At 44.4% G+C, this 18,155-nt stretch overlaps 1 protein-coding gene and 1 long non-coding RNA gene across 8 annotated transcripts in view; one reads left to right on the top strand and one right to left on the bottom strand.

Annotated features, from left to right (window-relative positions):
* The window catches only part of PTPRT (protein tyrosine phosphatase receptor type T), a 641,769-nt gene that overhangs the window by 79,531 nt on the left and 544,083 nt on the right, over positions 1-18,155 (bottom strand). For all 7 annotated transcript variants that reach the window (XM_069752327.1, XM_069752329.1, XM_069752326.1 and 4 more), the window contains one exon: positions 1,764-1,851. In XM_069752327.1, coding sequence (XP_069608428.1) covers positions 1,764-1,851 — 88 coding nt within the window. The remainder of the gene's footprint in view (positions 1-1,763; positions 1,852-18,155) is intronic.
* Positions 872-16,223, top strand: LOC138665121 (uncharacterized). The gene is made up of 3 exons (XR_011318427.1): positions 872-934; positions 1,818-1,844; positions 16,163-16,223. It is a non-coding gene; the product is annotated as an uncharacterized lncRNA (long non-coding RNA).

An 18,155-nucleotide genomic window follows, 5' to 3' on the forward strand; every position in this document is an offset into this window, starting at 1 on the left:
AAATACCAGAGATTCATATTAATTCAAAAGACCCATTTGGAAGAGATGACTGGGAATACATAATGTGGAAGGATTACTAAGGCCAGGAGAGGTAAGTCTTAGTTTGATAGTGTAGGTTGTCATCTATGGGGTATGCCTTGTCATCACAGATGGGCTCACACAAATTGGCCAATTTGTGCACTAACTACCTCATTTCTATAAGTATAGCTTATAGACTCTCATTTCATAATTCATATAATTATCTTTAATCTGTACCTTGGCGAACTCAGCGTGTTGCTGTACTTGTTTGTATTATCACAGTCACCTGTTCACAGTTGACTTACTCCTAGTTGACTATGTCTTGCTACCCTCCTCCAATAGATTTATATGGCCGAAAATGATGTACGACAGAATGCACTGTGGCTCTGTCTGCATTATAAAAGTCAATGGCATCATCGGATCATATCCCGGAATCCAGTTTTGGCGGGATTGGACATAAGCCCCGATGGAGCTACTTGAATGAACTGGCAAATGCTTTGTGATCCCAGTGTAAGGTTGTGTTTAATTAGAGCTGGATCATTCACACTTTGTTTTTCACTGACAGAACACGTACCCATTACAAGCTAGGCAACTGTCCACATCCAGATTTTATTTTGTGTTTGTCCACAAAAACATGACAAAGACGTAAATTTTTGATCCGAGTCACAAATCAAAATTACCCATACAAGTATATGGGTCAGCACATGGATTGTAATTTATAGGAAAAGATTTGTAAGTTACTTTTTTTTTTCTACATATATGTAAATCACTGACGTAAAAGCTCACCAAACTCTGATGAAATTAGAATCCAAAATTCTGATTAAACTCGGACCGTTGTTGGCGCATCAAAAAAATGAATGGTGTCTGAAAAAAGCCTTATCTACACTTCAACTTTCTGGGTCTGAACCAAGAAGAGGTAAGTCTGAGCTTGATTAACACAGAGCAAAATTCCTATATTTAATGCTCACATATACAGCTCTGGCAAAAATTAAGAGACCACTTTCAAATGTTCAGTTTGTCTGATTTTTCTCTTTATAGTTATATTTTTGAGTAAAATGTAAATTGTTCATTTAGTCTATAAACTTCGGACAACATGTCTCCGAATTTCCAAGCAATAGATTTTAGTGCTTTTTTTCTGACAAAGAAAAATGGTCAAAATTAAAACAGACAAAGGGTGCTTTCAGACCTCAAATAATGCAAAGAAAGCAAGTTTATAATCATTTAGAAACAACAATACTAATATTTTAACTCAGGAAGAGTTCAGAAATCAATATTTTATGGAGTAACCATGATTTTTAATCACAGCTTTCATGCGTCTTGGCATGCTTTCCACCAGTTTTTCACACTGTTTCTGGTGCAAAAATGTAAGCAGTTCTTCTTTGTTTGATGTCTTGTGACTATCCATCATTCTCTTGATTACATTCCAGAGGTTTTTGATGGGGTTCAGGTCTGGAGATTGGGCTGCCCATGACAGGGTTTTGATGTGGTGGTCTCTTAATTTTTACCAGAGCTGTACTTGCCAAATTGTTACGGTACTTTATTCCTTAATTTCTAGACGTAACAGAAAAATCAAATAATGTAATTCTTTAAAATGATGGTCTATATTTTTAGTTTAAAATTTTACCAGTTTTAGCTACAGTGCTCATCTAAATATTTAAATATAGGCTAACAATTGGATGATATTTTGGGCTCTCCCGGACTCGTCTCCAATCTAATCCACGTTCCCTAGCTAAAGTCAAACTTACATGAGATGATGTTCCCATATCTGTTCTTGTTACGGTTTTCATCCTCTTTTGCAGTATCCCAAGATGCAGTCTGACCCTCAGGTAAGGCCTGGAAAATATAATTTATGACAAATATCACAGATACATACAATGTATTAATACATGGATCTCATTCTTTTAATGTAACCACAGGCAAACTGAATTTTCACCCAAGACCTCATATCTACAGTGGGTACGGAAAGTATTCAGACCTCTTCAAATTTTTCATTCTTGTTTCATTGCAGCCATTTGGTAAATTCAAAAAAGTTCATTTTTTTACATTAATGTACACTCTGCACCCCTTCTTGACTGAAAAAAAACAGAACTGTAGAAATTTTTGCAAAAGTAAGGGCAATTGTATCTGCTGTACTTGTCACAGAAATACAGTGGGTACAGAAAGTATTCAGACCCCTTTAAATTTTTCACTCTTTGTTTCAAATCAAATCCTATCAGTGTAATTAAAGGGAACCTGTCACCCCGAAAATCGAGGGTGAGGTAAGCCCATCAGCATCAGGGGCTTATCTACAGCATTCTGTAATGCTGTAGATAAGCCCCCGATGTTACCTGAAAGAGGAGAAAAAGACGTTATATTATACTCACCCAGGGGCGGTCCCGCTGCTGGTCAGGTCGGATGGGCATCTCTGGTCCGCTGCGGCGCCTCCCATCTTCATTACAAGACGTCCTCTTCTGATCTTCAGCCACGGCTCCGGCGCAGGCGTACTTTGCTCTGCCCTCTTGAGGGCAGAGGATAGTACTGCAGTGCGCAGGCACCGGAAAGGTCAGAGGCCCGGCGCCTGCGCACTGCAGTACTTTGTCTGCCCTCAACAGGGCAGAGAAAAGTACGCCTGCGCCGGAGCCGTGGATGAAGATCAGAAGAGGACGTCTTGTAATGAAGATGGGAGGCACCGCAGCGGACCAGAGACGCCCATCTGACCTGACCAGCAGCGGGACCGCCCCTGGGTGAGTATAATATAATGTCTTTTTCTCCTCTTTCAGGTAACATCGGGGCTTATCTACAGCATTACAGAATGCTGTAGATAAGCCCCTGATGCCGGTGGGCTTACCTCACCCGCAATTTTCGGGGTGACAGGTTCCCTTTAAACACAGCTGGACTCCAATGAAGGAGTAGAACCATCTCAAGGATCACAAGAAAATGGTCAACATGTGACTTAAATATGAGTGTCTGAGCAAAGTGTCTGAATACTTATAACCGTGTGATATTTCAGTTTTTCTTTTTTTTAATAAATATGCAAAAATTTCTACATTTCTGTTTTTTCAGTCAAGATGAGGAGCAGAGTGTACTGTACAATAATGAGAAAAAATGAACTTTTTTTTAACTTACCAAATGGCTGCAATGAAACAAAGAGTGAAAAAAATGAAAGAGGTCTGAATACTTTCCGTACCCACTGTATACAGTGACATGTAAAAGTTTGGGCAACCATTGTTAAAATTTCTGTTATTGTGAACTGTTAAGCAAGTTGAAGATGAAATGATCTCTAAAAAGGCTGTGTTAAAGATGACACATTTTCTTTTTATTTTAGGCAAAAAATAAAGAAATAAAAATATATGTATTTTCATCTTTTACATTTTATAAATTACAATAAAGAAGATGGGCTAATTCAAATGTTTGGGCACCCTTGGAGATTTGTGTTCTCAGACAAATATAACCAAGGTTTTAAACCTTAAAGTAGTTGTTCACTACTGGGAAAACTTCTTTGCATACCCCTCACTTGGCCTCAATAAAATAATAAAGCCTATACTTGCTCCTTGTGGTGGCCCTGTTCCTGTGGTATCCGTACTCGCACTCCATGGGGCTCTCGTGTGGTGTTTTGGCAGCTCCTATTCAGCGCTGGTGTTACTGTCCCCGCCCTCCTGTCAAATTGAGGAGGAAGATGAATTCCAAGATCAGCTGCAGCCTGAATTTCCTCTTCATGTTTGATTTGTCCGAAGGCGGGGACAGTGACACCAGAACTGATTGGGTGCTGGTGTCATGTGACACAACACTGCAGCTGAGCCCTGGGGACAGTGGGTGCTGACACCTTGGGAACGGCGCCAGCACAGGAGGCGAGTATAAGCTTTATTATTTTATGACGGCCAAACTTTTTGATCAAGAATGGGTAGTCTTAATTGTTACATAGTTACATAGTTATTAAGGTTGAAGGAAGACTATATGTCCATCTAGTTCAACCCATAGCCTAACCTAATATGCCCTATCATGTTGATCCAGAGGAAGGCAAAAAAAAACCATGTGGCAAAGAGTAAGCTCCACATTGGGGAAAAAAATTCCTTCCCGACTCCACATACGGCAATCAGACTAATTCCCTGGATCAACGCCCTATCAAGGAATCTAGTGTATATACCCTGTAACATTATACTTTTCCAGAAAGGTATCCAGTCCCCTCTTAAATTTAAGTAATGAATCACTCATTACAACATCATACGGCAGAGAGTTTCATAGTCTCACTGCTCTTACAGTAAAGAATCCGCGTCTGTTATTATGCTTAAACCTTTTTTCCTCCAACTGCAGAGGATGCCCCCTTGTCCCTGTTTCAGGTCTATGATTAAAAAGATCATCAGAAAGGTCTTTGTACTGTCCCCTCATATATTTATACATTAAAATAAGATCACCCCTTAGTCTTCGTTTTTCCAAACTAAATAGCCCCAAGTGTAATAACCTATCTTGGTATTGCAGACCCCCCAGTCCTCTAATAACCTTGGTCGCACTTCTCTGCACCCGCTCCAGTTTAGCTATGTCTTTCTTAAACACCGGAGACCAGAACTGTACACAGTATTCTAAGTGTGGTCGAACTAGTGACTTGTATAGAGGTAAAATTATATTCTCCTCATGAGCATCTATGCCTCTTTTAATGCATCCCATTATTTTATTTGCCTTTGTAGCCGCTGCCTGACACTGGCCACTGAATTTAAGTTTGTCATCCACCCATACACCCAGGTCTTTTTCATTGACGGTTTTGCCCAGAGTTTTAGAATTAAGCACATAATTATACATCTTATTACTTCTACCCAAGTGCATGACCTTACATTTATCCCCATTAAAGCTCATTTGCCATTTATCTGTGAACAACCTCTTTAATCTGCATGTTAGGGTTATGACTTGTTCACTATCATCATTAAGAAAGGCTAGGTGATGCAAATTTCCCAGCTTTATAAAAAACCAGCCTCCTCTAAACTTGTATCAAAAAATAGCAGCCATGGGTTCTTCTAAGCAGCTGCCTAGCACTCTGAAAATAATAATAGTAGAGGCTTACAAAACAGGAGAAGACTATAAGAAGAAAACAAAGAGTGTTCAAGTTACCTTGTCCTTCAAGTTTGAAATGTAATAAAGAAATGGCCGTTAACAGGAATAGTGGAGGTCAGGATAAGGTCTGGAAGACCAAGCAAAATTTCAGTGAGAGCTGCTCAAAGAGAGAGGCAAATCAGAACCTTTGCTTGACTGCAAACGATCTTCAGAAAGATTTAGCAGACTCTGGAGTTGTGGTACATTGTTCTATTGTTCAGAGACACCTGCTCAAATCTGGCTTTCATGAAAGAGTCATCACTAGAAAACCTCTCTTGTGTCCTCACCATAAAATTCAGCATCAAAAGTATGTAAAAAAACATATAAACAAGCCTGGTGCATTTTGGAATCAAGTCCTGTGGACCGATGAGGTTGAACTAGAACTTTTTGACCACAATATTCAAAGGTATGTGAGGACAAAAAGGGGCACAGAAGTTCAGGAAAAGAACATCTCGCCAACCATTAGGCATGTGTGTGGATCAATCAAGCTTTAGGGTTGTGTTACAGCCAATGGCATGGGGAACATTTCATGAGTAGAGGGAAGAATGGATTCAATGAAATTTCAACAAATTCTTGAAGCAAACAAAACACCATCTGTGAAAAAGCTCAAGTGGAAAAGAAGATGCCATTGACAAATGGATAATGATTCTAAACACATGTCAAAATCCACAACAGACTGCCTCAAAAGGCGCAATCTGAAGATTCTACAATGGCCCTCACAGTCCTCTGATCTGAACATCATTGAAAATTTGTGGTTAGATATCAAAATAGCAGTGCATGCAAGACGACCCAGGAATCTCACAGAACTGAAAGATTTTTGCAAGGAAGAGAGGATGAAAATCCCTCAAACAAGAAGTGAAAGACTCTTGCCTGGCTACAAAAAGCATTTACATGCTGTGATACTGTACTTTTAAAAGGGAGTGTTACTAGGTACTAGCTATGCAGGGTACCTAAACAATTGCATCGGCCCATTTAAAAATGTAAAACATGAATATTTACATATGTATATTTTGCCTAAAGTACAAAGGAAATGTGTCATCTTTAACGTTAGGCCTTTTAGAGATCATTTCATCTTCAAATTGCTTAACTGTTCACCATAACAGTAATTGTGACCAGGGATGCCCAAAATTTTACATGCCACTGTAGTTGCCCATAATTTGCTTGCCCCAGTTTTGCCTTCAAATCTTAAAGGCATTTCTTTAAAACACAAGTTTAAGATAAAAGTAGGATATCATACACATGGTATGACCATATATACCAATGCCTCCACAGTCCTTGTGGTGAAGTAAAAAAGAAAAAAGAAACAGATGAAGGAGTCCTTAGTGCAGAGCAGTCTTACTCCACAATTTTTAAAGGACAGAGAAAGTGTCATGTAGCAGTCTCACCTTGGTCAGTTCTGCAGATGTCAGACACAGCTCTGTTGCAGGGTGTAAATATATATTCAACTTTTGCTAGCTCCCTATGGCCATTTGGATAGATTTAAAAAACAACAACAAGGGAATAGTGTGTTAGGAGTCGAGTTCCCGCCGCTGCACAGGGGGAATCTCGAACCATGTCTGCTGCGGTCTCTCATTCTGCATCAGCTGAAGTGGAGCCTGCTCAGCGGAGACGTCGGTCCCAGCATCTTGCTCAGTCTCACTCTGTGCAAAGGGTTACTGCTGCTTTTCCTGCTTCTGCCATTGAAGCCAGTGCTGGGCAGCGGCGAGCAGACGCTTTTGGGACTAAGTCCTGCTTTTCCCCTTCTGAGCTTGCCCAGGGCAAGATCACCCATTGGAGATCGAGGGTCACATGCTCAGATACTGCAGCAGATCCCATTGGTCCTCCAGGAAGGTCCTGAGGTGCTCATCTTCTGTGGCAGCCTCCCATTGGTCCTTCTGGGAAGGTCATGTAGATGCTGCAGCTATAAAAGGTTTGCATGGCCGCACGACCATGCGCTAGTATACATTTGTAATCGTGTGTGTGTTGATGAGTGCAAGTTGTTCCTCAAAAAACCCATCCCTTGTGTATGACTGTTCACGTAAGGTGTATGGCTGCTACCTAGCGCCCGGCTGAACTCACAGCGTTAACACACGAAACAGCGTTAACACACGAAACAGCGTCTACTGCTGTGACCGCCAGTAAGGCGCCACGCACCATTAGAGCGCTTCTTTAGCCCAAGTCTGGGTGGTTTGTGGCGTCCGCCAGTACGGCACAGCTCGCACTCTCGTGCTATTAAATTATTAGTTTTGTTACGTGCGGTACTGCGGCCCTGTGACGCAAAAAGGGTTCGCTTCTTTCACACAGTGTGAAGCTAACCCGTGTGTACCCTCATTCTACCGCCATATAGTCCGTCATTGCTTAGCAGCAGTTACCATCTCTGCACGGTGGACCCCGGGCTGCGAACGCACCTTATTCCTTTTCTCTAATTATTTGGTGCATTCCACTAGCCCTAACATAGTGCTGCTGCAAAACAGCAGGCACCGCTAACGTGTCAGAAACAAAGAATATTTCTTAGTATTGAAACAATAAATGTTCGACAAATGTACGGCAAATAAGGCAACACTCTTCTACATTGAAATTATATCTTTCTCAAGCTATAAATGCTAATAAGGATGAGCGGATCTTTTGAAATTCAAATTGATGACTTTGCTGAAATTTCCCAAAAATTCTCAATACTGAAAAGCTTGTAATTGCTTGGAAAATATACATGGGATAGATAAATTAACCTGCTGACCATAAGAGATTACACCCTATAGCAAAGAAAGAGGACCCTGCTGAATAGGGTTGAGCGACCTTCACTTTTATAGGATCGGGTCGGGTTTCACGAAACCCGACTTTTGGAAAAGTCGGGTCGAGTGAAATCGGCCGATCCTATAAAAAAGTCGGGGTCGGGGTCGGCCGAAACTCGAAACCCAATGCAGTGCATTGGGTTTCCATGGTTCCCAGGGTCTGAAGGAGCGGAAACTCTCCTTCAGGCCCTGGGATCCATATTTAAGTGTAAAATATAGAATTAAAATAAAAAATATCCTTATACTTACCCTCTGACGCGCCCTGGTACTAACCGGGAACCTTCCTGGACCTTCGGTGACGTCGCGGGTGACGTCGCGGCTTGTGATTGGCCGCGCGGCCGCCCATGTGACCGCTCGCGCGGCCAATCACAAGCCGCGACGTCACCCGCGACGTCACCGAAGGTCCTGGAAGGGCTGATTCTTAGGAAGGAAGGCTGTCGGAAGGAAGCAGGGCGCTTCCGAGGGTGAGTATATTCCTATTAGGTATATACTCACCCTCGGAAGCCTTCCTAAGAATCAGCCCTTCCAGGACCTTCGGTGACGTCGCGGGTGACGTCGCGGCTTGTGATTGGCCGCGCAAGCGGTCACATGGGCGGCCGCGCGGCCAATCACAAGCCACGACGTCACCGCGACGTCACGGCAAGGTCCTAGAAGCGCGGATTCGAAGGAGGAAGGCTGCCGGTTAGTACCAGGGCGCGTCAGAGGGTAAGTATTGCAATATTTTTTATTTTAATTCTATATTTTACACTTTAATCTGAATTCCGATACCAATTCCCTATATCTTAAACACATCGGGAATCGGGATCGGAATTCCGATTCCAGATTCAAAAGATCGCCGACTTCATGGCCGACCCCCCACTGGGGTCGGGTCGGGTTTCATGAAACCCGACCTTGCCAAAAGTCGGCGACTTTTGAACAATTTCGACCCGTTTCGCTCAACCCTACTGCTGAACATAAGAGATTACACTCTATACGAGAGAGAGAGAGAGAGAGAGAGAGAGGATTCTGATGGCCACAAAAGATTACACTCTATAGGAGAGAGAGAGGGCCCTGCTGAACATAAGAGATTACACTCTACAGGAGAGAGAGAGGACCCTGCTGAACATAAGAGATTACACTCTATAGGAGAGAGGACTGTGCTGAACATAAGAGATTACACTCTATAGGAGAGAGAGAGGACCCTGCTGAACATAAGAGATTACACTCTACAGGAGAGAGAGAGGACCCTGCTGAACATAAGAGATTACACTCTATAGGAGAGAGGACCGTGCTGAACATAAGAGATTACACTCTATAGGAGAGAGAGAGGACCCTGCTGAACATAAGAGATTACACTCTATAGGAGAGAGAGAGGACCCTGCTGAACATAAGAGATTACACTCTATAGGAGAGAGAGAGGACCCTGCTGAACATAAGAGATTACACTCTATAGGAGAGAGAGAGAGGACCCTGCTGAACATAAGAGATTACACTCTATAGGAGAGAGAGAAGACCCTGATGGCCACAAAAGATGACACTCTATAAGGTACCTTCACACTCAGCGATGCTGCAGCGATACTGACAACGATGTCGATCGCTGCAGCGTCGCTGTTTGGTCGCTGGAGAGCTGTCACACAGACAGCTCTCCAGCGACCAACGATCCCGAAGTCCCCGGGTAACCAGGGTAAACATCGGGTTACTAAGCGCAGGGCCGCGCTTAGTAACCCGATGTTTAACCTGGTTACCAGCGTAAAAGTAAAAAAAACAAACACTACATACTTACCTACCGCTGTCTGTCCCCGGCGCTCCGCTTCTCTGCACTCCTCCTGCACTGACTGTGAGCACAGCGGCTGGAAAGCAGAGCGGTGACGTCACCGCTCTGCTTTCCGGCCGCTGTGCTCAAAGCCAGTGCAGGAGGAGTGCAGAGAAGCACAGCGCCGGAGGACAGACAGCGGTAGGTAAGTATGAAGTGTTTGTTTATTTTTACTTTTACGCTGGTAACCAGGGTAAACATCGGGTTACTAAGCGCGGCCCTGCGCTTAGTTACCCGATGTTTACCCTGGTTACCAGTGAAGACATCGCTGGATCGGTGTCACACACGCCGATCCAGCGATGTCAGCGGGAGATCCAGCGACGAAATAAAGTTCTGGACTTTCTTCAGCGACCAACGATCTCCCAGCAGGGGCCTGATCGTTGGTCGCTGTCACACATAACGATTTCCTTAACGATATCGTTGCTACGTCACAAAAAGCAACGATATCGTTAACGATATCGTTAAGTGTGATGGTACCTATAGGAGAGAGGACCCTGCTGAACATAAGAGATTACACTCTATAGTAGAGAGAAAAAACACTACTGACCATAAGAGCTTACAGGAGAGAGAGATAAAGAGCACCCTACTGATCATAAGAGCTTACACTCTACAAGATATGTAGTGAAGACTGAGAAACAATAAAGTGCAATAGGATCTTATCCCATGAGTAAAAACAGTAGGGTGAAAAAGATGCTCACTTGGTACTGTTTTGTAATACACAATAAATGGGATTCAAAATTGTCAGCTGCTGTGGTAAAGTTCTCTTTTTCTCTTCTGTAGTGTGTAAACTCTTATGACCAGAAGAGAGAAAGATAGGACCTCACTGATCATAAGTGCTTACACTCTATAGGTGAGGGAGATAGAGGACCTCACTGATCATAAGTGCTTACCCTCTATAGGTGAGAGAGCTAAAGAGAGGACCCCACTGATCATAAGTGCTTACACTCTGTAGGTGAGAGAAAGAGAGGACCCCACTGATCATAAGAGCTCTACAGGTGAGAGACAGAGAGAGAGAGGACCCCACTGATCATAAGTGCTTACATTCTATTGGTGAGAGACAGAAATAGAGAACCCCACTAATCATAGGATCTCTACAGGTGAGAGAGCGAGGACCCCACTGACCATGAAAGGTTACAAACTACGGGAGAGACTTACCTAGTGACTCTGGAGATGGAAACAACTCTGCTGTACAAACTGTGCTTCACTGAGAACCTCTGATATGTGATGGTCCAGTTACTGACCACCATTGTTGAAGGCATGATAGTCAGCTAGATGTCATAGCTGCAGGGCATTATGGGAAAGCCTGCGTGGCAACGCAAAATGAAATTGGCCTGCTACTTGATGCACCAGCAGTGTGGGAAATAGTGCCAAGCAAGTTTTTTTTGTAAACCGCCAATTGAATCTCAAAGTGTAAAGAAAAAATGTAGGAAATTCGTTTAGAACTCAGTAGTCCGCGTATTGTTCCACTCAACTGTACTAATAAATATTCAGTGTTTCGGGCTTCCATGTTGTTAATCCACATTGCTACCACTATACTCCTTTTGGATGGCTCAACACTGTTAAAGGAATGTGCCACTGACTGCGGTGCCCCTCCCAACACTCACTCGTCTTGTTTGGCTTTCCCTCTTCCTCCCCCTGTCTGTCAGACTAAGGTAGCCTGGCACAGTTTAAATTGGCCAATAAAATCCCATTGGGCTAAGTTCCACCCCCCCACTTTTACCTGGTATATATTTGCTGCAGAAACTTCTCTTCTCCTCTTCCCCTTTGGGTCCTGGAGGTGTTTGTCTGCACTGTCTGGTTAAGAGTGAGTGATGTATGATCCCCATATTGAACTGATGCATGCCAGGGTGTCGCAGGAGGGTGAGCATTGACTGCAAGCCCTGATTTCAGGGCCTAATACCCATCTTCCTTCCCCTGCTGCCTCAATAACAGGAGGCTGGCGATCAGCAAGGTGGTCCCACTCTCTGGTTCATCTCAGCCCCAGCCCTATTCCTTCTACTTCTCTGCCTGCTGGGTGCTCACGCAAGCGCTGTGCAGACAAGGTATCTCCACCCACCATAGCTCCACCTACCCCTCTGCTCCTTTTTAGCTGTCTGTTGGGCACTTACACGCACGCTGAGAAGACAAATTCTGAATTAGCTACGCCCACTCCCTCCACTCTGCTCCTCTAGTTGCTGGGTCAGTGCCACTATACACGTGCCAAGTAGAGATTGTAGCCCCGCCCACTGTTTCCCCCCATTCTTTCTCCACATGGCATTCTAAGCATGTACGGTGCCATTAGGGAGATGCTGGCAGTAATCCCATGGCAGCCACTACACAATCCCCTACAGCCCTGTTGTGAATTCCGCTCTTGGGCTCCCTCCGGTGGTTGTAAGTGGCACTTTTGTGAGTTCTGCTCTTGGGCTCCCTCCGGTTGTTTTGAGTGGTATGGCTGCTCCTTGGATTTAGCAGTCTGCAGCTGCTTCCACTGATTGTCTTTCTGCTCGGCTATTTTTGCCTGGCTCTTCCCTTCAGCCAGTGCCACTTGTCAATGGTTGCTGGTTGGATTCACAACTCTTTTGGATTTCCCTGTTATCCTGACCAGTTCAGCAAAGTTAAGTCCTTGCTTGCTCTTTTCTGTCCACAGGTTGTGGACTTATTCGTTCTGTGCTTTCTATGTTTTGTCCAGCTTGTCAGTATGAATTAATTCAGTGAAGCTGGAAGCTCTGGGAAGCAGATTTACCCTCCACACCTTTAGTCAGGTGTGGAGATTTTTGTAAACTCTGTGTGGATTTTTTGTAGTGTTTTTTTATACTGACCGCACAGTATTCCATCCTGTCCTATCTATCTAGCTAGACTGGCCTCCTGTGCTACATCCTGGTTTCATTCTGTGTATGTCTTTTCCCTCTCCATTCACAGTCATTACTTGTGGGGGGCTATCTATCCTTTGGGGATTTTCTCTGAGGCAAGATAGTTTTCCTGTTTCTATCTTTAGGGGTAGTTAGTTCTCAGGCTGTGACGAGGTGCCTAGGGAGTGTCAGGAGCATCCCACAGCTACTTCTAGTGTTGTGTTGAGCTTAGGGACTGCGGTCAGTACAGGTACCACTTCCTTCAGAGCTCGTCCCATGTTGCTCCTAAACCACCAGTTCATAACACAGCCCCCCTTCAGAGAGCAGATGGGTTCTAGAGGCATTACTTCTACCTCTGCAGAGGCAACTCCTGAACCAATGCCAATACATACACAGTTGCCAACTAGCGTGCTAACCCTGCTTGCAGGTGCTGTACCCAGCATGACTGATGTTAATAAAGATGATGCTGGGATCGCTGCAGCCCCTTCTGTGCCCCAGGTGGCCTCTTCTGTTTTGGCTACTGCCATATCTAATGAAGCTGAATCATATAGGCGTAGACGCCGTGGTTCCAGCTCTTCCTCATCAGGGTCATCCAATCATCATCATTGTCATGGATATCGCTCCTCACACCAACGTAGCAAGTGTTCCACACATGCACGTCGAAGGTCCAGATCTCACAGGAGGGGTCCCAGGTCCCGGTCCTCCATATGGCGCTCTCCATCATCATCGAAGTCTTCGAGCACATAGGCGAGTTCCGATTACCGGCCTTGTTCTCATGGAGAGCAGGGCCACCATCAGGGCATTACTACCCTTACTGGTGTTACTGGGCCTGGTGAGCAGAAGCAAGAAGGATGGGCTCGGATTGGGTGAGATATGCTGGCAGTGTGTCACACTCACTCCGGGCCCACCACTTTGATTTTGCTTACGGAGAACTAGGGCAGGGACGTCACTAGTCAGTTACATTTTGGGCCTTATCCCTGGATCAAAAGCATGATGCTCTGAACCTCCTGAGGGAACGTTCTTCCAGAGCAGCCAGACACAGCAGTGCTGCCTTTCCTGACTCCTCATGTCACCGCCGCTGTGCCCGCCACTGTGCCTGCCAGACGGTCGGTCAATTACCTGGTCCGCTATGGTCTGTCCTTCCACTGCCGGTTTAGGTCCCTCTGGCTTCTCTCCTGGCTCCCGCTGCTCTGTCTCTGCTCGGTCTCGCCGTGTATCTCCTCAGCTTCTACTCATACGCTCTTCCCAACGTTCGCGCATACACTGGGTCCCTTAAAGGGCACCCGCACATTTTCTCTGAAATTTATGCTTTTGGATGCCTTAACTCACTAAACCCCAGCAGTCAATCCGGGTGAATCATTGGGTATTTCTGGACCTCCTCTAAGGGGAGGTGCCTGGTTATTCACTTGCTACTCGCTCTGTAGCCCTGAACTGCACCAGTCGCTTTGTGCACTCGCGCCCTTACTGCTATCCGTATACATTTGCGCTGCTCTGCCTGCAACCGCACGCTCATGCCTTTGTAACCTCACCTATCTTCTATATACCAGTACTCCAGTACTCAGCCCTGGACGCATAATCTTCTTCCTGTGTTTCGCCTTTTCTTTTCAGTTGCCTCCGCTTCAGTCTTCCCGTGGTTCCGTCCTGACGTCTGCTCATGGTGTCCATCCCGCTCCCCCCTGTGTCCTAGTATCTGTGTCCTGCACCTCTAGATCCCTCACTCTCCCGTGGCTCCATTCAGTCCCAGCTCCTGCTCACTGCTTGAGCCGCCCCTCTTGGTATCAGCTACCGTGGTTCTAGTGACCTCTGGGCTTGCTCCTGACGATCCCTGTACAGGGGTCGACCTCCACTAGGTCAACTCACCCAGGGGTAGGTCTGTTCCACGGTCCAGAGGGTCAACTCTTAGCATTCGCCTCCCTGTGGCGTCACACCTCTCCTGCACCCGGGAGCACAACACATAGAAGTGACTGTCCCTGTAAGTGTTTGTGCTCCACGCAGGAGAAGAGCTGCACAAGAGCCAGGAGCAGCGGCACTGCTGCACTCACTGCTCTGCTCTGACTGCTGCTGCACTTCCTGCTCTGCCCTGGCTGCTGCTGCACTCACTGCTCAGCTACAGCTGCTGCACTCTTCAGACAGTGCACACTTCGCCCTCTCCCCGAACTTCCTATGAAGCAGAGCAGACTGCTGCCTCCAGGATGAAGAAGCCTCCCCTGCTACCCACAGGATGGAGGACACTAATCCCCCTGCCCCTATTCAGCACTATTGCTTTTAACCAACCACACAGCAATTATTACAACTCCCTCTCCTGCCTTTCCAGCACATTTAGTAGTTGGCAAAGAGGAGAGGGAGGGGAGCAGTCTGCTGTGCACAGAGCTGCACAATGGATAACTTGAGGGTCTTGTGCCCCCTCAATGCATTGCAAGAGACTGAGGATGCATGATGCCCAATCCTCTACACAGTGTACATGTGTACATGTGTATAATATACACAACTCCTATGTGTGTGTGCATTTGTATGTATAAGGCATATATCTGAATTTGTGTGTATGAAATAGTCTATGTATGGGTATGTGCACACATTAAGTATTCGCTGCAGACATTTTTGCACCAAAAACGTGTCTTGTGGCAGGAAAAATGAAATATAAAATAAGCACGGTTTTGAAAGAGGTGGTTGCTATTGGGAGGGATATTTTGGGACTAGTAATACTAACATTACATGACTTGTGTTCCTATAAAATTGCTGAGCGTATAACCATGATGAGGTCAGACATGGAATGGTTTTCCAGTTTTTTCCCCCGAACTCCAACTAGTTTGGTCGGAGATAGTCTCTCTGGCTGTGTGGCAGGATCTTGGGACGGGATAGCGTTGGAGCGGACCAGATGCACCATAAACGCATGCAAGTCAAATTTCGTGCGGGATAAATTTGGTATGGTAGTGAGGCATCGCCAGCTCTAAGGTGACAACTCATCTCTTCTAAGGTCAGATGGTGTCCATCTCACCGACATTGGTTTGGATATTTTCTTGTCAGCTCTCCAAGATGGGATAGAACGAGCTTTGTGCCTGATGGGAGGGAGTTGGAGTCCTGTGTAGGACTACCCAGGATCCTCCTTGGCTGTTATCAATGAAGGAAGCACCAGAATTTTGCAACTAAGTAGGATTACTTGCCTGTAGATGTTTCAGGCTTTTGGCTACTGGTCTTTTTGTTAAGTTTCAAGTGTTTTGTTTTATTGATATATTTCTATGAAAAAAATTAAAGCTGTGACCAATCTTCACCTATGAATTCTTTGTGTTTGCCTCGTTATTGTAGGATGGGATAGTTCAGGAAAGGCAGGGAGAAGGGGATCACTGGGGTTGTTTGGTTGTTTGCCTCTCTCATTTATTCACTCATCTTGCTCGGCTTTTCCTCTCTCTCCCCCTCTGACAGACTAAGGTGGCCTGGCCCAGTTTAAATTGGCCAATAAAATTCTGTTGAACTAAGGTCAACCGCCCCTTTTTTACCGGGTATAAATTTGCTCCAGTAGCTGGTCTCATCCCCTTTGAGTCCTGGAGGTGCTCGTCCCATCCTCCCTCCCCTTTTTTGCGTGTATGTTAATACTTGTTTCATTTTAGAAATTTAAGTCACAGCAGCTGTTATTATTTGAGGAAGCACTGGAATGTTACGACTAAGGCTACTTTCACACATCAGTTTTTTTGTTACAGGCACAATCCATCAAGTTTTAAAAAAAACGGATGGTTTTTTTTTTACGCTGGATTCGTTTTTTTCTCATAGAGTTGTATTAGCGTCGGATTGCGCCTGATGGCCAGACATTTCATCCTTTTTTTTTCCGGATCTGTCCAAATAGTCGTTTCCGGCAGACGGAGAAAACGTCCAGAGGAACGTTATTATGTGTGGCGAAAAAAGCACACAGTGATGGAAGCGGCCAAAAACGCGTGAAACGGAGATGTCAAACAATGAATCCAGCGTCCGGATCTGGTTTTCAAAGCATTTTCCATTGAAATCATTCAGATTTTCCGTTCTGGTCTCTCTCTCTCTCTCTTTCTATGAAAAAAAATTAAAAGCTGTGACTGACCTTCACCTATCATTTCTTTGTGTTTGATTCATTATTTTTAGATGGGATGTTTCGGGAGGAAAGGGCAGAGGGGATCACTGGGGGTGTTTGCAGGGGTCGCCGCAGTGTTATAAAATCTTTCTATGCAATCCCTGCAGATTTGTACTGCAGAGCCAGGTTAATTCTATATGTGCCCCTATACAGCATCATGTTAAGGAGAGGAATAACTGTAACACAACATCGAATAGAGCACCGATGTGGTTGATGCATTACATCTGAATATAAGTCAGAGATTGTAAAGAGCCATAATTCGGTCTCCTGTTTAAAGCCCTGCTTTGAAGTTGACTTGGCATGCACTCATTTTTGGAATTCTGTTTTTTTTTTTTTTTTTTTTTTTTAAAGGGTCCTTAATTTTCAACTAAAATTTAATTTCATTTGTCCTGTAGTAACTATACAATCAACCTACTTTGCAGTATATTGAAGTGATATACTTTAAGTTTATCAATTTAGTTTGCAGTCAAATTTTCATTGCACAAGCACCCCTGGCCTTTATGGAACATCTTTGTTATTTTTACCACTTCTCTTTTATCTTCTCCATAAAACTATATAAGAACTATGAGAGGAAGGTTGGTCCGTTTTTTATTTTTTTATACACCAGCACGTACTGGATGTCTATGTTTTGTGCACTTAGACACCACAATTCAGAAAGGTAATGATGCTCACTGAGCAGCATGATCCTAAAACTAGTTGTCTGCATACAGATTTGTTAGATATTCGTTTTTGCCATTGTCCTCTATCCACTGGTAATTAAGCCATTATTTTTTTTAACCTACCATTACCGCCTTCTTTTCTTCTTTCTCTGTCTTCTCCTGTTTGATATAATTTTTCATGTCGCCTTTTCACTTCCAGCCTAGTTGGCTGTAAAGTGGTTAACAGGTACCATAGACTAGCAAAGAGAACGAGGCTTTGCTGAACGTTTGGCGCTTATTGAAGCTGGATCTTTTATATAGGGATAGACAGGTAATGTGCGGTTAATTGGGAACACCGCTTTGATCAGAGGTCTATTTGCCTTTAAAGGATCCAGCATCCTAATAGCAGTTAATCTCCCAGCAGAGACGCCGTGAGCAGTTACAGCTCATTTCCATCCCACTTCAAAGCAGCCAAGGGGAAAACAGACAGTATTATCAAACAGCAGGGTCTTAGAGGGGGGCTTTTGTCATCTCGTACTTTATAAATATGTCATTGGAGTTTTCTCATCTCCGATGTCTCTTTTGTAATTTTTTTTATTCCACACTTTACTTTTGGTTCATTTTTAGCAAAATATCGCTTGGTACCTTCTGAACAGGAAATCAGATTCCAGTCTTAGCAAACCTACTGTTACACAAATTGACATATTTAATGTGCTCAAACACCTGAGATTGCTCTTATTTTGCTAATAACTATCGCCTCTGAGCCCCACACACAATTACTCAGATTGGCCAAGCATTAATATGCTATGGGGAGAGCATAGTAAAGCCCCAATACACATTTGACTAATGATGGAGGAACCCACTAATATCTGTGAGATCAGTTGGGGTAAAATAAAATGTGAGGCCTCCTGACTTTCTCCCAACCGATGATGTCGGGGAGAGAAGCATTCAGCA

This window comes from Ranitomeya imitator, chromosome 2 (assembly GCF_032444005.1).
Source record: "Ranitomeya imitator isolate aRanImi1 chromosome 2, aRanImi1.pri, whole genome shotgun sequence".
Taxonomy (NCBI): Eukaryota; Metazoa; Chordata; class Amphibia; order Anura; family Dendrobatidae; genus Ranitomeya; species Ranitomeya imitator.